Consider the following 26327-nt stretch of genomic DNA (forward strand, 5'->3'; position numbering starts at 1 on the left):
GTCTCAAAAATTCCTTGAGAAATTGACACAATAAATTATAAGCCTCATAATAAATATGTTAGTAAGTAATTAAAATAGTTGTTTTGTAATATAACGATGCAGTATATACAGATATACAAAATTTAATACTTATGCTTATCACCGAACACAAGTTAAATTTAACAATAATTGTGTATTACAGTATATTAAAACATGTTTTCAACTCCATCAATCGATTAAATTCAAATAGTTAGTAGATTAAATATTTTGATCGATCAACAGCACTAATACTTTTGTATTGCGTCTGTCGTTGATCATGCGATAAAAAACGATTAACATGTGCAGCAAGTTTAGACAAAGTAAGATAAGCATGTGTGGGCTATGTTCTTAGTGTGAAAGTATAGATTATTCTGATAACTAGAGACCGGCACTATATGAAAAACTTTTGCCAAAATATGAAAATCTAAAATAAATATTTTAATGCTAAAATATCTTCGTTCCTAAACCACTTGAAGCAGGTTTACATCATTATTTACAAAATAAACCTTCATGTATTCATAGTTTGTGTATATTTAATATGCTACCAAATGAAATACAAAAAATTTGTATTATTAAAACAGCGTGCCATCATCATCATCATCAAATTCTTATCTGAATGCAAGAACTAGATAACTCAATTTTTTACACTGAAGACAATAAATAAATAAGTACGTAAGTAAATAAATAAAAAATAAATACATAAGCAAATCAATAAATGAATACCATTTCAAGATATGATGTTCCGATCACTTGCTCTTTTCTAAAACTGCTCCATTTGCGGAAAACCTGGATAAGTATTTGAAAAAGAGCGTGTTCTTCCGTGGATTACATGATATTCAAGAGCCGAAGAAAAAAATTCGGCATTAAATTTAACTTACTGGTAAGGAGTTACGTTCTAGAATATGCCATTAGGAAAGTTCTGGATAACAGAGAGGGATGGAATTGAACGGGTTACATCAGCTTCTTGTCTATGCGAATGACGTGAATTTGTTAGGAGAAAATCCACAAACGATTAGAGGAAACACGGAAATTCTACTTGAAGCAAGTAAAGAGATATATTTGGAAGTAAATCTCGAAAAGACCAAGTATATGACCAGAATATTTTACGAAATGAAACTATAAAAATTGGAGATTTATCCTTCGAAGAGGTGGAAAAATTAAAATTTCTTGGAGCAAGAGTAACAAATATAAATGGCACTCGGTAGGAAATTAAACGCAGAATAAATATAGGAAATGCATTTCATCTAGTCTGCCGTCAAAAAATCTGAAAGTTAGAATTTATAAAACACTTATATTACCGGTTGTTCTATATGGTTGTGAAACTTGGACTCTCACGTTGAGAGAAGAACAGAGATTAAGAGTGTCTGAGAATAAGGTTTTTAGGAAAATATTTGAGGCTAAGAGGGATGAAGTTACAGGAGAATGGAGAAAGTTACATAACGCAGAACTGCACGCATTGTATTCTTCACCTGGCATAATTAGGAAATTTAAACCAGACGTTTGAGACGGGCAGAGCATGTAGCACGTATAGGCGAATCCAGAAATGCATATAGAGTGTTAGTTGGAAGACCGGAGGGAATAAGACCTTTAGGGAGGCTGAGACATAGATGGGAGGATAATATTAAAATGGATTTGAGAGAGCTGGGATGTGATGGTAGGGACTGGATTAATCTTGCTCAGGATAGGAACTGATGGCGGGCTTATGTGAGGGCGGCAATGAACCTCCGAGTTCCTTAAAAGCCATAAGTAGGTAAGTAAGATCAGGAGTTACGTGCTTGTGTTATGACAAGCTTCCAGAAATGATAATGCATTGTAATTGAAGGTCACCTGAATAATGTGTGTTTTTTTTAATAATTCAGTTGTGTAAAAAATTCAAAAGTGTAAATAAGTTATTAGGTTGTTTCAATACATATGCGGTCATGCTAATAAAAACTCTATATACAGATGTTTAACTGTCTTATACTTATACAATGTGTAGCTCGTTTATAAGTCGTGTGTAAATTCCTTACTAATAATCACTACATATACGTCGTGTATAACAGTATAACTGTTGCACAGCTACGTCATAGTTTCGTCATTACTTGCACAGCTACGTCATAGTTTCGTGATTACTTCGTTACGGAAGGTAATAGAATATCTGAGGGTCTCTATTGCATCCGGTAGAGCGCTCTAGTGTGGCGTGTTAAGTATCGATAATACAACTGGCTCTGATTGATTACCACACTATATTTTGGTCAAAGAGTACAAGCTACAGCAATATTATTCTAATTAGTCTGTTTTCTTTGGTTTGTTCTTCTGTGGTTACAAGGCAACCATCATCATAAAATGACAGTCGATATGAACAGCTGTTAGAGGGGAGGCCATTTTCTCTCTATATACAACGCTTAAACAAGGGGTTTCGTGTATATTACTGCTGCAAAGGAATTCCCATTGTATAGTTACAGACTGTTTGTACATCCATCGCTTATGCATGGTTTATTAGTAACGTTTTCTGTCTCAACTCTGCATAAGGCTCGTATAAAAACTATACACGGTTTATTAGTAAGACCGTAACGGTCTTACTGATAAAAACTCTATATACAGACGTTTAACTGTCTTATACTTATCCATTGAGTAGCTCGTTTATAAGTCGTGTGTAAATTCCTTACTAATAATCACTACATACGTCGTGTATAACAGTATAACTGTTACACAGCTTCGTCATAGTTTCGTCATTACTTCGTTACGAAAGGTAATAGAATATCTGAGGTTCTCTATTGCATCCGTAGAGCGGTCTAGTGTGGCGTGTTAAATATCGATAGTACAACTGGCTCTAATCGATTACCTCACTACATTTTGGTCAAAGAGTACAAGCTACAGCAATATTATTCTAATAATTCTATGATCTTTGGTTTGTTCTTCTGTGGTTACAAGGTAACCATCATCATAAAATGACAGTCGATACGAACAGCTGTTAGAGGGACGGCCATTTTTTCGCTATATACAACGCTTAAACAAGGGGTTTCGTGTATATAACTACTGCAAAGCAATTCCCATTGTATAGTTACAGCCTGTTTATACATCCATCGCTTATGCATGGTTTATTAGTAACGTTTTCTGTCTCAACTCTGCATAAACCTCGTATAAAAGCTATACACGGTTTATCAGTAAGACCGTTAGTATTTAATTTACTCGATAAAGTTGTGCCACACATTAAAATTGTTCTTTGAAAATGTCTCTTGTATTAGGGTGAGCATAATGCGTGAATAAATTGCATTATATCGTGTTCTGAAGAGCGTATTGACCCTTGATATAAAACCAAATATAAAAAATTACCATATCGTTATCTCAGCTACTCTCAACAGCCTCTATAGTTCCCATGAAATAAAATGGAGAAATATTTACATTCGTGATTGTTCAGTGAGTTTGTAACCGTGCAGATTGCAAACTCGATTCCAATTTATCATTCAAAGTATCGCTCCGCCAGCGTTGATATTGAACATGGTCAGAAAATTGCCCTGGGCGGTTTTGGCTATGCACTAGACATCGCTTTGCATTTTAACTTCACGAGAACGTCAAAAACGACAGGGCGGGCAATTCGCTGTCAGGCCGACGTAAATCCAATGTTTTACAGCCAGTGACAGGTTTGTCAAACAAATGTTGTCGCGGCGATGTTAATTAACACAAACACTACAGCGTATTGAGTTCCGATTCCTGTCTTTCTCAATATTTACCCATCCGTTTATGTAATTTCGCATATCCCTTTATTTACATTACATCTGACTGGTGCAGTAATCTGAACTACTCCAACAAAGTTCAGCGCTCATGCCTCTGTGAGACTTGCAAATGCACATTGCTTATTTTTTTATCGGTACGTTTTGGATTTTTTCTCTGTGTATCATGAAGATCTTACACTAATAATAACCCTGAACAACAAAGTTGTACATTTTGTCTTGTTCCGAAATAAAAATATGTAAATATTACTAATATGTATGCCCTAATTCTGAATTTAAAATCCAAATTGCCCCATCACGTACCATTTTCCGGGGAAAGTGAATTGCATTTTTTAACGAAAAAGAAAACTTTTTTTTCTCTGCTACTGATAAAATTACAAACAGACTAGGGATTCAAAATGGTTCATAATATTTTTTAAATGATATTACGTAGTATAAAACACAAAAAACACAACAACAATAAAAATATTTCATGTGTATAATGAGAAAAATCTCGGAATTTGAACTTACTATTTGAAAGGATTTTCTGGATGACTTCCGTTTATAACTAAACCCGGAACTGTGTTTTACAAGGAACCAACAATAGTCTACAAGCATACTGGATGATGATCTTCCTTTATATCACCTTTTTAGTTCAGATATTTCTCGATGAAATCTTTTTCCATGCTCGACGCTTTACCGCTCCAAAGTTAGGAGGAAACAAATCTAAATGAGAATGTAAAAAGTGTATTTTGAGAGACATATTATACCCCATTTTGTCATATGTGCTTAACATGGATTCCACAACTGTGATGTAGTTGTCTGCCCTAGAATTTCCAAGGAAATTTGAGCAAACATCTTTGAAAGCGCGCCATGTCGTTTTTTCTTCAACGGAAAGTTTTTCCTCAAACAAAGAGTAAGCCATAACTTTGCGAATTTGTGGACCGATGAAAATGCCCTCTTTTAATTTTCCTTCACTCAAACTTGTAAACTTTTCTTCTAAAAACTGAACATCATTGCGTAGACCGCACTTTGAACTGTTATGAAATTTACTGAATAGAAGGGACCAATATCTGTTTATTTATTAGGAGTGGAAAAGAACATGCCAACAACCGTAAGAAACCGAAAATAGGTCATAAACTCATAAAATGTATTAGCTTTTATTTTGGTTTAGAACCTCCAACCGGCGCCAGATGTTTCCTGGGAGAGCGCTTATCGAAAAGTGAAATCGTAGTATATCTCAAAAACCTTACGTGATACGAAAAAAAGAGATGCATTTTCGTATTCAGCACACACCAAACCATAAGGGTCACACTGTTTTAAGTCGAAGCAAAATTCTTGTTGTTCAGTGTAATTATAATGCTTACTAACGTATGTATGCTTAGAAGTAGAAACAAGATATTCATGCAATTGAATATACCCACTCCGAGACTTCCTAATTCCAAATTTGTGTATTTTTTTGGTACCTATATGTTTGACTCTATGCAACGAAGTGCTAAGTTTAGCAACAATTAATCATTTATTAACAAATGTTACGTAGAATTTTTCCTGAGAACTGACGAAGGTCTCCTTCGAAAGTACTAAGAAGGTGGTGGGGATAGAAAAAATAGAATCTAAAAAAAAGCTACAAGAATTATATAGAGTCAATTTGACTCCAGTTTATAGTTACGAGTTAAACAGTAATATAGGCCTATGTTTTTGCACGATCGTGTTTTTTGTTGTATTTACACCTATTGTTGTTAGGCCTTGAAAGTCAGAATTCCCACACAGAAACTTGTTGCTAGGGAAACCATTGTTCATAACATAAAAGTATACTGAAATAAACCCATTACAGTGCAGTTTTGCGAAGGCTTTGGAATAATATTGCTTTAAGTTTTCAATGCAAAATATATTGTTTTTGAAATTTTTAAAATATTATCGTGCAAAAAATGTTCTACTATACACGTTTGTGAAGTGCATTACAAAATCTCGGAAATTGAAAAACGAGCAACTTTTCCACGATTTTGTAAAAGGTACTTCCCAATCTTGTATCGTAAATACTGTTTCTGTATTCCAGCATTATGATCAGTCTTTATCGTTAGTCAAAATCTTGCATAATGTGCCACAGTATTGTACTAGTGCCGTACAATATTAGCTACCACCCCAACTAAAACGTCATGACTTTTATGATGACGGCATAACTTCTGCCATAAAGTTAACATTATGAAACGATTTGCCGTTCTATAATATTATTTAATACATCACTGTTGTCATAGCAACCTCTTTCTTCATAGACCATGATATGAAATTACCCGTCATTACAAATGTGATGTTATTTCTTTATTATTTGTTTCATAATGCTGACATACAAAAATAACGTATGAAACATGTTTATAATGCTATATACAGTATTACTCGACCATTCTGTTTGTGGAACGGTAGTCGCTTGAACTAATACACAGCGCACCGTTGTTACGTCACCTGTGCAGTACGATCGCTCTTTTATTCTAGTCATAGATTATTTGTCTTTCTCACACAGAGTAATAACATAAGATCGCAACGCCGCTGTTTACGTTCCACATACAAAATAATCACCTACACTCTGTTTCTTGAATCTGTAAAGTAAATTGATGCATTTGGATGGAGCTGATGACAAGCGAATGGGCTGATCCTGTCATATTGCGGGCTGCATCTGCTCACGGCCGCTAAGAGGTAAGATGCGCGTGGAAGAAGATGGTAGGTAGGGTAGCATTTTATACTCTCATTTTCAAGCAATTCTTTCCCCAGAGCGGTCATTGAATTGACACCTTCCACTCACCACTTGCGCAAAGAACTGATTTCGTCTCCTGTACTGTATAGATTCCAGAAATGGAATATAGTAGATTTTGCATTGGTCAGAATTAAGAATCTCACTTCGCTTGTCTTATAAATATGGACTCATGCAATAAAGTATAACACAAACTTGTTTCATAATATACGCTACTAATGTTAAGCGTTCCTATGGATCGAGTTCTAGGTTCAAGAAGTGAACTTACATAGGCTATAGCGTAGCGCATTAAAGGGAACGGGAGGAAGGGCGTTTTCTGTGATTGTTGCAATCTTACCATATTCTTTTTCACAAATTTATTTATCTATTTGTTATTTTATTTATTTATTTATTTATTTATTTACTTGGATGAATACAATATATACTCTGCATTTTTGTCTTTGTCTGAAAAATGGCTATCTGAAACACTTACACTTTATTTATATACATACCGATCAAATAAGTTCTGTTTTTTAAGTGGAATCATTATTTACAAGATAATGTTTTGTCTAAATCGTCATAAAACCTGTAACTTATTAATTTATTAATTTATTATTAAAAAACACCAGATTTGTTATAATGGGTATTTTGATATCTTGGTCTATCTTGGTATATTATTTTAATGTACCGAAGTACATATGATATTTCAATGCAGATATTCTGCGTCATCATACGATGAAAGAGTAATGGAACGGAGAAAAATTCTCTCCGGCGCCGGGATTTGAACTCGGGTTTTCAGCTCTACGTGCTAATGCTTTATCCACTAAGCCACACCGGATACCACCCCGGCGTCGGACAGAATCGTCTCAGATTAAGCTCCAACTCTTGGGTTCCCTCTAGTGGCTGCCCTCTGTACTACGTCATAGATGTCTATGAACGTAGGACCGAAGTCCACACATTTGCTGAGGTGCACTCGCTTGGAGTTTAATCTGAGACGATTCTGTCCGACGCCGGGGTGGTATCCGGTGTGGCTCAGTGGATAAAGCATTAGCACGTAGAGCTGAAAACTCGGGTTCAAATCCCGGCGCCGGAGAGAATTTTTCTCCGTTCCATTACTCTTTCATCGTATGATGACGCAGAATATCTGCATGGAAATATCATATGTACTTCGGTACATTAAAATAATATATATGATATGCGTAAATCACGTCGTGATTTAAGACGGCGCTTATTCCGTCGGATCCCGGCCAACTAGTCACTCACAACGAGTGCACCTCAGCACATGTGTGGACTCCGTTTCATTACTCTTTCATCGTACTATGAAGAATGAGTTGCTATGACATCAGTGATGTATTCATCTATTATTGCACGGAAAATCATTTAATATTTTGTGGCATAAGTTACGACGTCATAATAGAAGTCATGACGTTTTAATTGGCATGGTAATATTGTACGGCACTGGTACAATAATGTAGCATATTGTGAAAGATTTTTGACTAATATTGAAGCCTGCTTATAATACTGGTGTACAAAAAAATAATGATTTATATACTGGTGCAATACATCAAGTTCTGTCCTTAATAACCATAACGAATTATAGTGCATATGTTTATGTTTCATTTCATTCATTGTGCATGTTCCGACATGATAGTACTTGAATGCTTGCATATTTTACGATTTGATATTGTATGTAATAACCAAGCTGCGGATTTTTAGGCATTAAAACAGTTGAAATAGGCAGGGAAAATAGGCATTCAAAATTATAAAATAGGCATTTAAAAAAGGCTCTAACAAATTTCTAATTCTCAACGGCTAACACAACAATAGCGTAGCATTATACACTACTTTCTATAGTAATGTTATTATGGCAGTGAATAATTAAATATTCGTCCAAATATTGTAATGAGAATTGATGTCTATTGTTTGTTCTTAAATTGGGAGAAACTCCCTTCCACTTCACATGAAGTGATGGGGCAATACTTCAGGGAACCAATCCCAGCTGGGGACCAAACCAGTCAGTAGCGGCTCGCCGTAAAAAAAAATAGGTGAAGTGCTGTTCACATACACAAATGCATAAACAGTTTTGCCAATACAATGAGTAGGCCTACTATTCATAACCTACAGTTTTAATAGTTCTAGAACACATGCAAACAGGAAAATTAATTTATTTCAGGACTCACCCAATTTATTGCATACCAAGTCAATCCTTCTACATTTTAAAGCAGCAAACCTGTCGATGATGTCTTCATAAAGTGTCTGACTTTAACTGAGGGTGGACAGTATATCTCTATGCAAAGCTATGGGGCTAATGATGAAAGTCTCTCCTGTGATGTAGCATTCCGAGTGAAATTTTCAATCTTTTCAAACAGAAAAGCTTCTTTCATCGGAAGAATTTTTTTAAATTATTTTATACAACTTCTGTACTTTCTTAGCACTTTTTAAAACAAATAACAAATGGAACTGTAGGTCGTCCAGAATTTAAAACATCTTTTTTATCCTCATATTTAAGTCTACAAAACGACATTTCTAATAAATTACAAACCGTGTCATTTTCGGGATACATATTTCGCACTCATTAATCAACATTTTCTATGTACTGGTACCTAAGTATTTGTATAATAGCACTATGATGTAGGATTAATACACTATGTACACTTATCACTAATATATTCTAAATATATTAAATAATAAGTTAATATATACGTACACAATATTAAACTACATGCGTATATTTACGCGTGCGTTAAACTTTAAAATACAAGAGTTGAAACAAAACTGGCAAGATCATGAGCTCATGAGAAAAAATAATACACGCGACGGAAAATAACTTTTAAACTTTGCGAATGTATGTGGGGTGTATTCCTGATAAAATAACATAGAGCCAGCTAATTTACCACTGCAGGGGTGGATGCTTGGAAACAAGAAATGAGGATAATATTCTCGAGTCAGGTAGTACATACTGTAAAATTTCACAGCCCTTAAACAATAGTCCCCGGCCTTGGAGACTAGCTGCAACCCTTCTCTATTATTAGTACCGTTAGATCTGCAAACTGGTTACTCCACCTTCAACAAGTCTGACAGTTCTCCGTAACTGAAAGACTCGGAAACGCACTTCACTCATACAATCTTTCTTTAGTGCCTGACGTCACGTTACCATGGAAACCAAGTGCTGTACTCTTGGTTTCACAAGTAAAGAACCTTCGTTGCAGGGTTGGGTTCAGGAAGCCATAAATCTGACTGACACGCTCCCCCAATTAGTGAAACTGTGGACAAAGATACCGCCAGGAGACCGCCGAGAATGCTGTGTTGTGAATTTTCCATTTTTGAAAGAATCCACCAGTTGCAAAAGAAAATACATTTAAAGAGTCCAGCCAAGAGCAAATGTGGCAACAGCTTCCCCTAACTGGCCTGTCAATCACTGTCATCTGTGCAGAAGTGGTGTGAGGCCAGGGTTCTTTACTTGTGGAGCCGAGAGTATGAGAATGGGAGCCCAAATAATTTCACCTGTACAGTATTGTAAGTTCCAATAGTCACCGCTTGGCGCTCGTAACAGTTGACATTATTCTATTCAGCGGACGGTTAACTACAGGTAGTATTTATACAACTAAACACTGTTTATAACTACAGAAAAGAATACTTTTTCTTATTTTAGAAATGCGGTATCGATAATAACTGGAATTAATTATTAATATGAGATAAAATTGTGTTTTACACGTAAATACATGAAGTGACACTTCACCTACTTCACCTGAATAACCGCCCCTGAAACCAGTGGGAACGCAGTAATGTCAATGTATTTTCCAATCAGTGCTTCTGATGACTTTTACTTTGGCATAGCCCCACGATATACTTCACGTATTACAGCAGAAACCTAAACTCCATACTCAATTCACAAACTCACAAAACGGATACACAGTTTAAAACAACTACCCTAGTCAACTACCACAATGATTCATGCGGCTCTCGAAATACATTTTTTCTTACTGGTTGATTTTAAATTATTTGATTTCTCCGCGCTCTGGTGACAGTAAAACGTAACACACAGAATTAGGGCAATAGTTCTATAATCACTTCCCTCTGCTAGATAAAAAAGAAACAAATTACAGATTCAAAAAATATAAAAAATATCGATAGAATGGTCAATAAATTCAAGTATAATATATAATACGGATATTTAGGCAACTTTAGGCATTTATAAGCAAATAGGCATTTACTAGTCAAATAGGCAATTATAGGCACCATAGAATTCGCATATAATACTCACAATGTCTTAAAGTGGATATGTGACCTAAAATCTTCCTCCTTCAGGTTAAGGATTAAAATAGGCATATAGACATAAATCCGCAGCTTAATAATAACATATGAACGACTTAGAAGCCTGATTTCTATCAGAGCTTAGCGTACCTGCCACTACGCGCAATTCCAGATAATGTTAGTGGTTTGAATTGAATAAGTTACGCTTGAAAGTTCATCTCTCGTAATGTCGAAAGGTTTTCGATTATCGGTCTGTGAAAGATAATGATTTGCTTCTGATATTCAATTAATTTGTATAAGCTAGTATTGGATTTTAGTAACCTGCAACACGGGTTTAATATTTAAGCTGTAGACCTGACGTTGAAAGCGGAATGAATTAAGAATAAACGTGGTGGAGGTGGTAGCCGGCACCTGCATGGTGGCCATGGAAAATGCATAAACCATTTTGGCTGCGTGTCTTCAATTCTGGGAACACAGGACGTGGGAAAACTACATTAACATGTGTTAGAAACGGCTATAAGAGTGTGGTATGGTTTAAAGTACCTTCAAATTCAATACTAACATCTGTCGGAGACAGAAATTTCCGTTTCACTGCAACCGCAGATTGTATGCGTCACGGGGAACGCCTTTCGAGTTATTCATATTGAAGGGAATTTACCAAATACAAAGTCACATCTTGCTTAAAAACGTGGGGTCATTGATGTTTTTGTTTTCCACGTCAGGATTATACTCTAACAATAAATCCTTGAAATATCTCTGCACTCCTGGCTTGCCTAATCTCCTGTCCTCAAATACTAACAAAACTACCTATATTCCATTTTCTTTAACAACGAAAGGTCCACACCTGTGGAGTAACGGTCAGCGCGTCTGGCTGCGAAACCAAGTGGCCCGGGTTCGAATCCCGGTCGGGGCAAGTTATCTGGTTGAGGTTTTTTCCGGGGTTTTCCCTCAACCCAATACGAGCAAATGCTGGGTAACTTTCGGTGTTGGACCCCGGACTCATTTCACCGGCATTATCACCTTCATATCATTCAGACGCTAAATAACCTAGATGTTGATACAGCGTCGTAAAATAACCCAATAAAATAAAATAAAAAACAACGAAAGGTTTACCTCCACCTGTGCATAATTATCACTTAGTAATGAATTAACAAATAATTATTGTAATTGCCCACATCTAACACCTTCCACACAAGTCAAATATTTAGGAATTAAGCCTATTATAGACCAGCATTTACGTTGGGATAAACAAATTGATTTCATGTGTGCAAGTATAAGAAAGACAATTTATAAATTCATAATACTTCGAAATTTTATCACTAAGGAGGCATTGAGAATAATATTTTTAGCTTTGGTACAATCATTAATACAATATGGTATAATAAATTGGGGTGGAGTAGCGTAATCTTTACTTAATCCATTAATTTTATTACACAGAAGATTAATAAAAATTTGTCTGACCAAAAATATGGATTACCCAACAAATTTAATTTATACAGATTTTAATGTATTGCCTATTGAAGAAATTTATAAATACAGTTTACTAACTTACTACCAAAGAAATCAAATAAAACATAAATCTAATCGACATGAATATCGTACTCGAAGACATACGTCTACTTTCCCATTAATTGAGCCTAAATGTCATACAAGTGCAGCTCTTAAACATGGTGCTAGTTTCGGCCCAAGACTTTATAATAAAATTACAAACCATTTTCCAAATTTGAAATATTTTAAAATTCAAGCTTTTAAAAAAGAAATTTGTCAAATTATCCATGATATATGATATTAACAAATGTATTTTTTTTACTTTTTATTTCCGTCGACTATATTCATGTCTGTCGGATTGTCAATTTGTATTAAATGTGTATTTTTCTATCTTTTTCTCTTTCTTCTTTATTCTTACTCTTGTGTTGTATTTTTTGGTTTGAATTAAATTACTTACTTTATTTAGTAAACTGTCCTTGTAAATTTTATGTTATATTATTGACTAAGACACACGAGCCTGGCTCTTACGGTAGTGGCTAGAAACATTTTTGTTTTATAAACGTAATTTGTACTCGCTGGCTAGTTAAATAAATAAATAAAATAAATAAATAATTAAATAAATAAATAAGTCGGTATTATTAAGCCACAATCAGGAAGCGATTTTATAAAATACTATCACTCCCAGTTTATAATCAATGGGAAATTCGCAGAATAATACATAACATATTTAATGTTAGAGCTGTATTTTATGAAATTAAAACATAAACGAATTTTCCCATTACAGCTCAAAAGCCCAAAATGATTTATTTTATAATTGAGTTACGGTACATTATTTAGGGTCTATAGGTTTTCCTACTGCATTCTATATTGTGTATTGCAAAGCTAAACAGAATGGTCAACTTTTAACCTAATATTCTGGCCATACATAGTTCATGTACAGTCACTTACAGCTTTCACTTTGGAACAACTCTAGAATACAGATAAGTAGTTAAAATCCATGACGCAATGTTGAGTGAAATCAAGGCCAATTGTACAGAGAAGTCTGTATTCCAGGGAATAAGCCTAAACTTCCCTTTCATTCGATGGTTATTTATTTATTTATTTATTTATTTATTTATTTATTTATTTATTTATTTATTTATTTATTTATTTACTTATTTATTTATTTATTTGTTTGTCTTTTTTGTTTGTTTGTTTTTTGTTTGTTTGTTTGTTTGTTTGTTTGTTTGTTTGTTTTTGGTCCAGGAAAAATACTAGTCATTATTCGCTGGTTAAACGCATTAAGGGGAAAAGGAACTGACCACCCTATCCCATTATCTCCTGGCTTAGTATATATATATATATATATATATATATATATATATATATATATATATATATATATATATCTGTGCGTGCGTGTGTGTGTCGCGTATACATACACATACTTTACTTTTTAATAGATCTTTCTTAAAACTGCTTACTTGTACTCCTTCACAGAATGTTTCAACATACGAAATACGAAAAGCCTGAAATCCCATAAGGGCAACGGCCTCCTACAGGAGTGTAGGGTGAGCTGAAGGTCTACTACACTTGGGGAGCCAATCCAAGAGAGCTTACACTTTACTTACAAACTAAAAGCATACACAAATTATACCAACTAAACACGAAAAAACTATACAGACTAAACACACAAATTATGCAAACTAAACATCCACAAAAAGCTATGCAAACTAAACACATAAATTATAATCTGAACACACAACTATCTACACTAAACACACAAAAATTTGTAGAAACTGAACACATATACAGTCTTAACTCACACACAAACTAAACACACAAAAACCTATAAAAATTGCACACACAAATTATACAGTCTAAACACACAAACTATCTAAACTAAACATACAAAAACCATACAATTGAACACAAAAATTATACTAACTAAATACATTAACTATACCAACTATATACGGACTCAAATTATCCAAACTAACACACACAAAAATAACTATATAAACAATACACAACTATACACAGTTTACATAGTGTTCGTAATTTCTTCCAGTCTTTTCCATGCCTGCCTGTCCCTCGCTGTTCTCGTCCACTGCGCTCCAGTCTCTCTCCTGAACGCGCCCGATCACCTTCTCCTTGGATGTCTCCTGCTTCTTTTCCCAATGCGTGGGTCCCACATGGTCGAGGCATACGTCCACCTGCTGCAGTCCATCCTACTCACGTGTCCGCCCCATTTCCATTTGAGACGTTGCGCCAGCCTCACTGCATCCTGCTTCTTATTGTTTCAACATAATATGTAATTTATTTATTCGTCTATGTAGTTATAGATCCAATTAATGCTTACTTAGGACTTTTCTTATACACTTATGTCAACCTACGAGTTTTGTAGTGAAATGTGGTCTACGGAAAGAAGTAAATGTTGCTTACAGGCCAGTTGATTGATATGTGTGGTATCCTTGGAGCCTATTACAAGAGAACACAGATAGGAAACTGAATAGATCAAAAGTAATTCGATTTAAGAGAAGATCGAAATATACAGGAAAAATTAACTGGACAAATTGCATAGAATGTTTGTGTTACTATAATATAACGATTAAATAAATGTTTAAAGATAGGGCATGCGGTATAATGTAACGTTATATTCTTTCAACGTGCATGAAGCAATGTGTTTCTGTATTTCAATGAAGAAGAAAGGTAATACGTTCAGTCTTGAGCAAAGTAACATACTATAGCATTTTAAACTTTACTTAGATGGAAGTGCCGGACATTTTTCTCCTGTATTATGAAGAAAAAACGAGTCGTTCGAGTAAATTGATAAATGCCTGCAGAAATGACTAAAAGCATATACTTCTGTGAACGAATAAGTACATGGATGGATGGAGAAATGAAGGTGTAGAGTAGACGAATGGACGTTTGAATGGAATGCATAAATGTAAGGATGGATTTTGAACCTATGCTGGCGCAATGTGAATGATTAGATGAATGAGTGGAACGTATGAATGAATGAATGAACAGGTGAATGACTGAATGAAATGGTGAATGAATGAACGAACTGATGAATGAATGACCAGGTGAATGAATGAACTAGCTGATGAATGAATGAACCGGTGAAGGAATGAACAGGTGAATGAATTAATGAGTAGGCGAATGAGAAGACAAATGGTGAATGACTGAGCAGGCGAATGACTAATGACTAAACAAGAGAATGGATGCATGAATGAATGGAAGTAACTAATTAGATGAAGTGAATGAGTGGAATGAATGAATTAGATGAACAGGCGAAAGACTGGAATTAACGAATTAGATGAACAGGCGAATAACTGGAATTTATGAATTAAATGAACAGGCGAGTGACTGGAATGAATTAGATCATAGGTGTACAAACGCCTACAGAGCCAGCAGACATTGCACGTCAAGCATGCTCTGTTAAGGACCATAACTTCCCATATAAAATAGAAAAAACGACCTTAAAGAATATGCACTGCGGATTGCTTACGCCAGGGGTTACCTCGCACGAGTTTGGACATCTATGAATTAGATGAACAGGCTTAAGACTGGAATTAATGAATTAGATGGACAGGCGAATGACTGAAATGAATGAATTAGATGAATAGGCGAATGAATGGATTGAATGAATCGGTTGAACAGGCGAATGACTGAAATGAATGAATTAGATGAACAGGCGAATGACTGGATTGAATAAATTAGAGGGACAGGCGAATGACTGAAATGAATGAATTAGATGAACAGGCGAATGACTGGATTGAATAAATTAGATGAACAGGCGAATGACTGAAATGAATGAATTAGATGAACAGGGAATGACTGGATTGAATAAATTAGATGAACAGGCGAATGACTGAAATGAATGAATTAGATGAACAGATGAATGAGTGAATGGAAGTATGAGTGAACGGATGGATGAATGAAATGTGAGTGAATATAGGTGTAGACGAGTGGAACTGGAATAAATGATGACTTATCTAAAGGAATAAATGAATGAAGACATGAGTGAATATTTGGAGATGATGGAGAAATATTAAAGTGAAATACAGTGGACTCTCCTAAGTTCGACTGAACAGAATTGAAAAGTTTAATTCAATAAGGGTAGTGGGTGTGGCAGGTGAAATGAATACAAATTCTTATTGGTTATCCATCAACAAATACAGTACTCTACTTGCATTTCCTGCCCGTCCCGAGACTTGTGTATGCGCTTCTAGTACCACAGTGGGTTTCGACAGTTCCGTCTCACAAACGGCACAATTCTCAAATAGAAAAAGAAGAGTTCATTAATTTAAAATCAGTGATTAAATAAGGAATGTTAAATGTTATGTTTTACTTAACGACGCTCGCAACTGCAGAGGTTATATCAGCGTCGCCGGATGTGCCAGAATTTTGTCCCGCAGGAGTTCTTTTACATGCCAGTACATGAGCCTGTCGCATTTAAGCACACTTAAATGCCATCGACCTGGCCCGGGATCGAACCGGCAACCTTGGGCATAGACGGCCAGCGTTATACCAACTCGCCAACCAGGTCGACTTAAATATGGATGCCCTAATCAATAAAATATTATGTTTTCCTTTATCACAAGTATCACTACAAGACACAGAACCAGTTCCCATTCAAATGGCAAACTCATTTCTTAGTGCCCGTATAGGGGCGTGTCTAATTCTCTTACGTAAGCAATCGAACTATGGGATGTCGAACTTGTTTTCTGTGGAACTTGAGAGCTTCCACTGTATAATGCTTTATCCTCGCGTTCATTACTTGTCAGAAATATGAAGCTTACTTAAACTACGTATACAAGCACCAAGCTCATAGTCACTCAAAAAGCTCGGAATCTTTGGAGGAGAGGCATATCAACTAGAGAACAAGAGGGGGGAGTAGAAATTCATTCATGTTTGCATTGACTTATACATTGTCGACGGTGCGATTGAGAGATGAGCAATGGGTACCGATTTACAGGCGCAGAAAGTAAGTCAAGCTCATTTGATCCAAGTGACGTATAGTGTACAGTATTGGTACAGAAGTTGGCGTAAAGAATTCTCAAGAAAATGTGTAGTCACCAAGACCCTCATAACTCATTGTAAGGTTGGAATTGTGGGATCACATCGCGCACTACTTCTTTATAGGAAATAGAGCCCTCTTCAGGGATACAGAATGTAAGTCGCGGACTTATCTCTCTTTTTTCAGTTACCATCTGTGTTCAAAGCAAGCGATTTCTTCGTGTGGATAAAGAAACGGGTTCACAGGAATAAAAATTAATGCGTTTTCCAGTATAGAGAGAGAAAGAGAGGGGATTGGAGACGGAGACATTCAGAGAGAGAGATGGAGAGAGGATCGGGCAGGATTTATGATAGAAGATACCGCGATAGGCAGTCTTTGGAGTGGTGGCGGAGTTGGTGGTACAGTGCTGCCAACAGAAACAGTTTAGTTTTTAACGTAGGTGCGTGAAGATTCAATTTCTACTATAATCCCGCGAACATCGTAGTTCTGAAAATAAATGTATGCTTATTATTGTTTTGTATTGGTCGTTACATAATATTATTATTCTGCTCCCTGCACGAATAAATGTCTGTTGTAGGCCAAAAAAATGAAGCGATAGTGCATAGATAAAAGTATAAAATTGGTAAAATGTTTTCACAGAAAGCCTAAATCTATTCCAACATTGATTTTGTCCACCAAAAATTACAATGCAGAAAGTTATTCGAATAAGGGTGAGTCAGAATTTTATACAGACTAAAAGCAATTTGTATTCCGCGAGATCTACATGACAAACGTTAAATTTGCTCCTTGCAACACTGTGCAGAAATAAAATAAGTTTTTCAATACTTCATCAATGATCGAAAGCTATATAAAATTGGTTTTCTTCTCTTTGCAGATGCCACTTGTTTCAATTGCTGCGGATAACAGCGTCCGAGAGAAGAGACTTCAAGATATCCAGAATTTTTGCTCTCCTCAATTGGTGAGTCACATCTTAAAATGGTGTAACTTTGCTATATTTTTAGTATTATTATTATTATTATTATTATTATTATTATTATTATTATTATTATTATTATTATTATTATTATTAAATTCCAGGAATGCAGGATACAACATATTCGCTTGTTTAGAACTGCAGCTGATGTTTTTTTCTTCTTTTGAAGTGACTGAGGGTGGATTGTACTTTTGCACTGCGACATTCAGGTATATTGTATTGACTTTCTTAGGAGAAAAAACTTTTACTTTTAGATTTTCAAAGCGGACAGTTTTAACTCAATTTTCGTAATAAAAAAAATGTACACTGAGGTATTCAGGCTTTCGACTATTAGTGTTGTTATTATTATTATTATTATTATTATTATTATTATTATTATTATTATTATTATTATTATTCAATTCCTAAATTGTGTAAATTTGTTTACGAACAATCTCAGATGCATAAAATTCCGTACATTGGGATATTTGATAAATTTTCAGGTTCCATCACTTTAAATTGTAGAATGTCATTCGACTTAAATTTAGGACCTTACCTATTTTTTATTTACATTGAGGGCACTTAAAACATCTGAACGAGAATAAGTTCAATATGCCTAATACTTATGAACAGAGACCGGAATTTTGGCAGAATGCCTTTTTAAATGTGTTAAATCTATCTTCATTTTGAAAGTAAATCTGTACGAATTATACCTTTGTGATTGGAACGTCACAGTTTTATGTTGCCCTTTTCTGCCTTTTTTAAATATAAATTCCTAATTTACACAATAAATGCTTGTTTTGCCTTTATTTGATTATTTATTTATTATTTATTAATTTATTATAAAAAATTGCCCACAGGTATATTTTGGCGGCCGGGTAGCTCAGTTGGTAGAGCAGCTGGCTACGGACTGGAAGGTCCGGGGTTCGATCCCAGGTGGTGACAGGATTTTTTTCTCGTTGCCAAACTTTCAGAACGGCCCCGAGGTTCACTCAGCCTCCTATAAAATTGAGTACCGGGTCTTTCCCGGGGGTAAAAGGCGGTCAGAGCGTGGTGCTGACCACATCACCTCATTCTAGTGCCGAGGTCATGGAAAGCATGGGGCTCTACCTCCATGGCCCCCAAGTGCCTTCATGGCATGTTACGGGGTTACCTTTTTTTTACAGGTATATTTTAATTTATTTCTAAACCTCTACAATGAAAGTGACTTCATCGAATGTATATTATTGTCTTTCAGTCACTTCATATTCTCTTTACAACAATGAGTGCTGCCGTGCAAAAATGTATAACAGTAAGCGTTTTAATTATTGCTTGTGTTTATTTGACAAGGCAACACTGAGTGCGGGTCTAACGTTATTTTTAACGGTTATTTTTCTTTCAGTTTTCATTGCGACATTGTTGTAGCTAGCTAAATATTTCATATCGCAACATATCAGTACAACCAAACACAAAAATGCACTTTCCAAGGCTCTGGGAAGAAGATTTCTTTGCTCTTCCAACAGTAATTGCAATGTCGAGTCGAAAATCTCAATTTGCAATCGACTTATGTAAAGCTTTTCTTGCTGCCGAAATCCCTTTGTGGAAAGTGCAAGGTTGTGGGTCTAGTGCAGAGTTTTTGTAATTGCCTCTGATTGCGTATTTAAGCTATTTATAATGCTTTTTGCCTGCCTATTTTAATGATTCACAATGCCTAAATTTCCGGTCTCTGCTTATGAATATTCCTGACAATCAGAAATATGCACAATGCGAATTTCTCCAGTGGATTGACACTATTGAACATTTTCTATTACATTGATATGAAATTGTTTTTCTAAAGAAAATGTTATATTTCATTAGAAAAAAACTAATTCTGATAAATTCAGTTATATGTTCATTCGAGGTTAAATTGACAGAACTGATAGTGCCAACGATCTTATTGCTTTCAAATGCTGAAAATTATTTCGTAAGCACATTGAACTCATTTTTAACTACGCAATTATAATGTTTGTCGTGTTATAAAGATAAATTATACGAGACACAATTTGATAAGTTGTTAGCTGAAAATGGAAAAAAATTACTGTAACTCAAAACATTTTTTTTTTTTTATTATTCAACAGAATCAAATTTTAACTCTAGGTGTGCACCTGGCACAAAGGAATTTTATGGCTTTGAAACAAAATATCACAAGTGGCGATGAATTGTATTGTTTTTAACTTTTTATTGACAAAGACCAAATATGGCTAATAATAATTTACAATATTATTGCAGTCAGAAACTTACCGAACTTGTACGATGTCACCCGTAGGCCTATTTATATGATACACGAGATAACTATAAAAAGACGAAAGTGAAAGAAGAAATCCGGAGACAAATATCAGATTATCTGAAAGTAAACAGAGCTTTATTTTATTTTGATGAGATTTAATATTATTATAACACCCATATTATATATACTTAATATATTAAAATCACCACACAAAGTATAATAAAACAAACGAAAAGAATAACAAACAGTTAAACCCGTATTTATATGTCTTAACAGTTTCCATAATTTTAATCAGAACATAGCAAAGAATCTTCTATCATACCATGAATGGCAAACTGACGTCTGGTCAACCTGAAATAACGCCTAAACGTATCATCATCCAAATCGAAATCAGCCCTTATCTTCGTGAGATACAATGCGATTTCCAGATATTTCTGGCTTTAATTTCAGGCCAAATTTTTCTTTTCATTAACAAAATATGTTCATGTAACTCCATTTCCTCCTCATCTGAAGATCCAGATTCAACATATTGGCGTTCGTACATAATTTAACTACGACACTTACAGGTTATATATTTAAGTACGACAATATACGTAAATACATAACCTGTAATATTTCCCCCGAGTGATTACTATAATCAGAAAATTACTCTCTGCATGAAGGCAGTGCATAGACAATCATAACGAGGTGTGATCTGTGATAGCCAGAACTCGCTAAGTGTGTGGAGGAAGGCTCTTCGCCTCTTTCTCGCAACACATTTCTCGCTAGCGAGATCTCTTGAAGTGTGTAACGGGCCTAAGATCGTTGCCAGCCTAACAACCAAATATTAGCCTACTTATGTACTAGTATTAACGCGTGGTTTTGTTTTGACGTGAATACGTCTGCGTTTGAGGTATATTTAATTTACACTTTACACATAAGCTATAAGGATGTGCATGATTGTGGTTTGTTAGTTTATGTGACGCCATTTATAAACACCGTTAATGTGATTCCGTTCTCTTTCATTTGCATATTCTGTTCTTGTTGCGATTTGAGGCGTTTCATTCTCTTGTTAAAGTAGGCGTTGGGCTACGGTTGAGGTCAGCATTTTGGAATGGTTGAAGTTGTTTTATTCCGTATGTTAACATGCAGTACATGGCCAGCGGTTTGTTAGACATGAGAGAAACAAATAGTAGAAATTAAAAACTGCTTTCTCCCCCGGCGTCATGTTTATACAGTTTTATGTCACATTATATCTCCATATTGCCAAGCGACATTGACTCAGGAATGCTGGCCCATGGTCGCCCTGTGCGGATGACGTTTATCGCTACGTACTGCGTCATATTGGGCCATTTACAGAACGCTACGGACCACGTTGTCGACATTTTTTAGTGAATTGGCTTTTTCTGTGGAGCACAGATTCATAAATATAGTTTGAATAAAACTATAATCATATTTCCGGAAATATATGTGTAGTTAGTGGTATAGAGACGTTCAGTCAAGATATTATGTATTTTCCTTCGTAGTATATTAGAAGAACGGACAGGAATGGCGCAGTCCTGCAGAGAAGAAGAATTTCAGTGTTATATTCGTAACATGAATCTATTCCGCATTGGAAAAGATATTCACTTGTGTCTAGCCTACATGAAATGACTACTCAAAAGCTGAAATGTTGCTGTAAGGTCTATGGACTGAAACTTTCGTAAATAATGCAGCATGTCAATAAAAAAGTCCTATACTAAGTAATAAACAAACAGTTAAGAAGGCGCTCACTTACCGGAACCGTACGGCGCGTTCGGATTTTTATTATTTGCAGTATTTTAAATGGAGCATCGCCCACTTGGCCGTATCGCCTCTGTCCGCATGACCGGATTCCGTCCAGATTTCTGGCCAGAGAATTCTAAACGAATTTCCGTACGGTCCAAAGAAAAAGAAAGGAGAAGTGAAGAGAAGAGAGAAGGAAAAAAAGAGAAGTGAAGAGAAGAGAAAAGGAAACAAGGAGAAGTGAAGAGAAGAAAAAAGAAAGGAGAAGTGAAGAGAAGAAAAAAGAAAGGAGAAGCGAAGAGAAGAAAAAAGAAAAAAAGGAAGGAAAAGTGAAGAGAAGAGAGAAGGAAAAAGGAGAAGTGAAGAGAAAAAAAAGAAAGGAGAAGTGAAGTGAAGAGAGAAGAAAAAAGGAGAAGTGAAGACAAGAGAGAAGAAAAAAGAAAGGAGAAGTGAAGAGAAGAGTGAAGAAAAAGAAAGGAAAAGTGAAGAGAAGAGAGAAGAAAAAGAAAGGAGAAGTGAAGCGAAGAGAAAAGGAAAAAAGAAGTGAATAGAAGAGAGAAGAAAAATAAAGGAGACGTGAAGAGAAGACAGAAGGAAAAGTGAAGAGAAGAGAAAAGGAAAAGTAGAGAAAAATAAAAGGAACAGAGAAGGAAAAAGAAAGAAGTGGATAAAAGAGGAAAGGAGAAGTGAAGAGAAGAGAAAAGAAAAAAGAAAGGAGAAGTGAAGAGTAGAGGCAAGGAAAACGAAAGGAGAATGAAGAGAAGAGAGAAGGAAAAAGAAAGGAGAATTGAAGGAAAAGTAGAGAGATAATAGGAAAAAGAAGTGACAAAAATGGAGAAGAGGAAAAAAGATAACGTTAAATGGAAGAAGAAGAAGAAGAAGAAGAAGAAGGAAAAAGGAAAAATAAATAAACTGAAAACGAAAAAAGGAAGAAAACGTGAAAGTGAAAAGGAATAAAAATTGTAAGATAACAAGCGATAAAGAAACAAAAATGGAAGGAAGAGAAGAAAAAAAATTGAAGAAACATAATTAATTGAAACAGTTGCTCTATAGCATGCGCTGTATGTTACCGGTATCATATTTTTCATTCATTAATTCTTAAATACTCGTATTGTAGTTTTTCTTAGAATATGATGCCTATATATCTGTAGTAACTTTTGAACCAAAGTTTGTAATGTAATAAAACTAATAGGCTCTATGAACATCACGCCGTGCCGTTGGAAAACACATCACCTTCATATTTCATAAGCAAATGTGTCTTACTATCAAGCTATCTAGCTGCCGAAGTGGGGGAAATAACCGTGAAATCCAGCGCTGGATACTAATGCATTGTATGGTGAAAGACCTTCAAATTATTCACAACTTTTAATGGAGCCACTTTTTCGGAAATGAGAAATAACAACATGCGTGTCCGGAGAAACTTCAGCAAAATGTGTATTTATGAGAGAAGCAGACAGAGATTATATCTGTAAGTGGATCACATGTAGCCTACAGAATGAAGCTCACTATTCCTGAAATTCACGATTATGCAAACCATTTTACGGTGTATATTAAAAAAAAAACGAATATTTTTAACAAATTTACATGACGTGCCGTCTTCTGATATTGAAGTAACAGTCCTACTCAGGACTGGACAAATGACTTGGTAGAAAAGCCGGATTTTGTACGGCATTAACATCTTTTGATGGGAAATGTTTCTCGAGAGGTGAATCATACTACGATAATATAATATGAGTAAATAATTATTTTGGAATCTCTGGGCTATTTATGGAAAATAACTGTAAGTTGAGAAATTAAAGTCAGATTATTGTCTATATTTTACTAAGAAGAAATATATAATATGAATGACGAGTAAGTTGCAGTTATAGTGAGTTTCCTATAGAGATTGCCGATTTTACTAATAAACCGTGTATAATTTTTAAACGAGATTTATGCAGAGTTGGGACAGGAAACGTTTCTAATAAACCATGCATAAGCTATGGATGTATAAGCAATGTGTAACTATACATGGGAACTGCTTTGCAGTAATTATACACATTAAAAACACCATGTTTAACCGCTGTATATGAGAAAAAATGACTGCCTTTCTAACAGCTGTTCGTATAGATTGTCATTTTATTGTTGTCTTGTAACCATAGAAGAACAAAACAAAGAGCACAGAATAATTAGAATAATATTGCTGTAGTTGTACTCTTTGATCAAAATATAGCGTGGTAATCGATCAGGCCCAGTTGTATTATCGATACTTAGCGCGGCACACTAGCGCACTCTATCGGATGCGATAGAGAATCTCAGTTGTTCTGTTACCTTTCGTAATAAAATAATGACGAAACTATGATATAGTGTTATACACGACGTATGTAGTGATTAATAGTGAGGAATTTACACACGACTTATAAACGAGTTATTCACTGTGTAAGTATAAGACAGTTAAACGTCTGTATAAGAGATTTTATTAGTAAGACCATAGATATGTAATAAAATAATAATGTGATGTTTCATGCATTATGCCAAGTACACCCAAACCTTGCAACAGACCACTTGATGACTCGGCTTCACTCATTACTGTCGAATTTTTAGAGCGGAATTGTAGTCCCATAAGGCAAATTTCAGTTCAGTAACCTTTATAATATGATACAACGAGTCGAAGTCAGGATAGGAGAAGAAATGTCAGAAGGAAGCGAAATAGGGAGTGAAGTAAGTCAAGGATGCCCTTAATCACTTACCCTGTTCAACATCTACTTCGAGGATTTAGTGAAGAACTGTTTTCAGAACATGGGAGAAGTTATAGTAGAAGGAAGAAGAATAAAGTGCATCAGATTTGCTGATGATATAGAGGCGTTAGCAGCAGAAGAAATGATACTAAGGGATATGGTACTGGAGCTAAATGACAGCTGTGAGCAGTATGGAATAAAGATAAATGCAAATAAGACAAAGACCATGGTTATCGGAAGAAAAATAAAGAAGGTAAACTTGTGAATTCTAAATGAGGCAGTAGAGCAAGTAGGCAGCTTTAAATACTTGGGTGTACCATAAGCAGTAACATGAGCTGCTGCCAGGTAGTCAAAAGGAGGATAACAATGGCCAAGGAAGCTTTTAATAGAAAAAGGGCATCTGGAGAAAGAAATAAGGAAGAGATTAGTGAAGTGCTTTGTGTGGAGTGTGGCATTGTATTGAGCAGAAACTTGGGCATTACAACGAAGTGAAGAGAAACGAATTGAAGCATTTGAAATGTGGATATGGAGAAGAATGGAGCTTGTGAAATGGACAGACAGAATAAGAAACGAAGCTGTGTTAGAAAGAGTGGGTGAAGAAAGAATGATGCTGAAACTGATCAGGAAGAGGAAAAGGAATTGGTGGGTCACTGGTTGAGAAGAAACTGCCTAGTGAAGGATGCACTGGAAGGAATGGTGAACGGCAGAAGAGTTCGTGGCAGATGATGGACGATAGGCCTATTAAGATATATGGATCATATGCGGAGACTAATAGGGCAGAAAATAAGAAAGACTGGAGAATGCTGGGTTTGCAGTGAAAGACCTGCCCTTGGGCAGAACACTGAATGAATGAATGAATGAATGAATGAATGAATGAATGAATGAATGAATGAATGAATGAATGAATGAATGAATGAATGAATGAATGACTGAATGAATGCAAATTTATCTTCTTTCTCCAGTCAAATGAAATTAGGATAATGGGAAGGAAAAACAACTGAAATGTATGTGAGTGCGTTTCCTTGTAAAGGAATTTCGAGCTGTTGGAAATAAATTATGTGAAGTCGAAGCCAGTAGGCCAATCTTATTTCTCGCTATCAGTGACCATAAAATTTATAGTTCCCTCTCCAACAAGATTCTGCGGCAATACTTACAGCCGATTATTTTATGGATGAACTTCATAAAATATTCGAGTATAAAATTATCAGTAGGAATGTGTTTCCACTCAAACTCCATATGTATTTTATGTCCTGATGAATTGTATATAGACCTACTGTAAATTGAATGGTAATATGTATAGCTCAACTGATGAATTGTTTATGATTATAAATTGAATTAATCTACTTGATATTAATTGCACAAATTTGTATAGCTTAATGAAAGTATGCTACTTTGTATTGTATATATTTGTATAGTTTTGGCCGATGAATTGTATATGCTTTAAATTGAATAGTAATCTATATAGCTCTACTGATATTGTTTGTGTTTGTA

The 26327-nt window shown here is 35.2% G+C and overlaps 1 protein-coding gene across 1 annotated transcript in view; it reads left to right on the plus strand.

Moving 5' to 3' along the window:
• The window catches only part of Reck (Reversion-inducing-cysteine-rich protein with kazal motifs), a 675928-nt gene that overhangs the window by 533853 nt on the left and 115748 nt on the right, over positions 1 to 26327 (plus strand). The window contains exon 3 of the mRNA XM_069849335.1: positions 18057 to 18140. Within this exon, the coding sequence (XP_069705436.1) occupies positions 18057 to 18140 (84 nt within the window). The remainder of the gene's footprint in view (positions 1 to 18056; positions 18141 to 26327) is intronic.

The sequence above is a fragment of the Periplaneta americana genome, chromosome 16, assembly GCF_040183065.1.
Source record: "Periplaneta americana isolate PAMFEO1 chromosome 16, P.americana_PAMFEO1_priV1, whole genome shotgun sequence".
NCBI classification, from domain to species: domain Eukaryota; kingdom Metazoa; phylum Arthropoda; class Insecta; order Blattodea; family Blattidae; genus Periplaneta; species Periplaneta americana.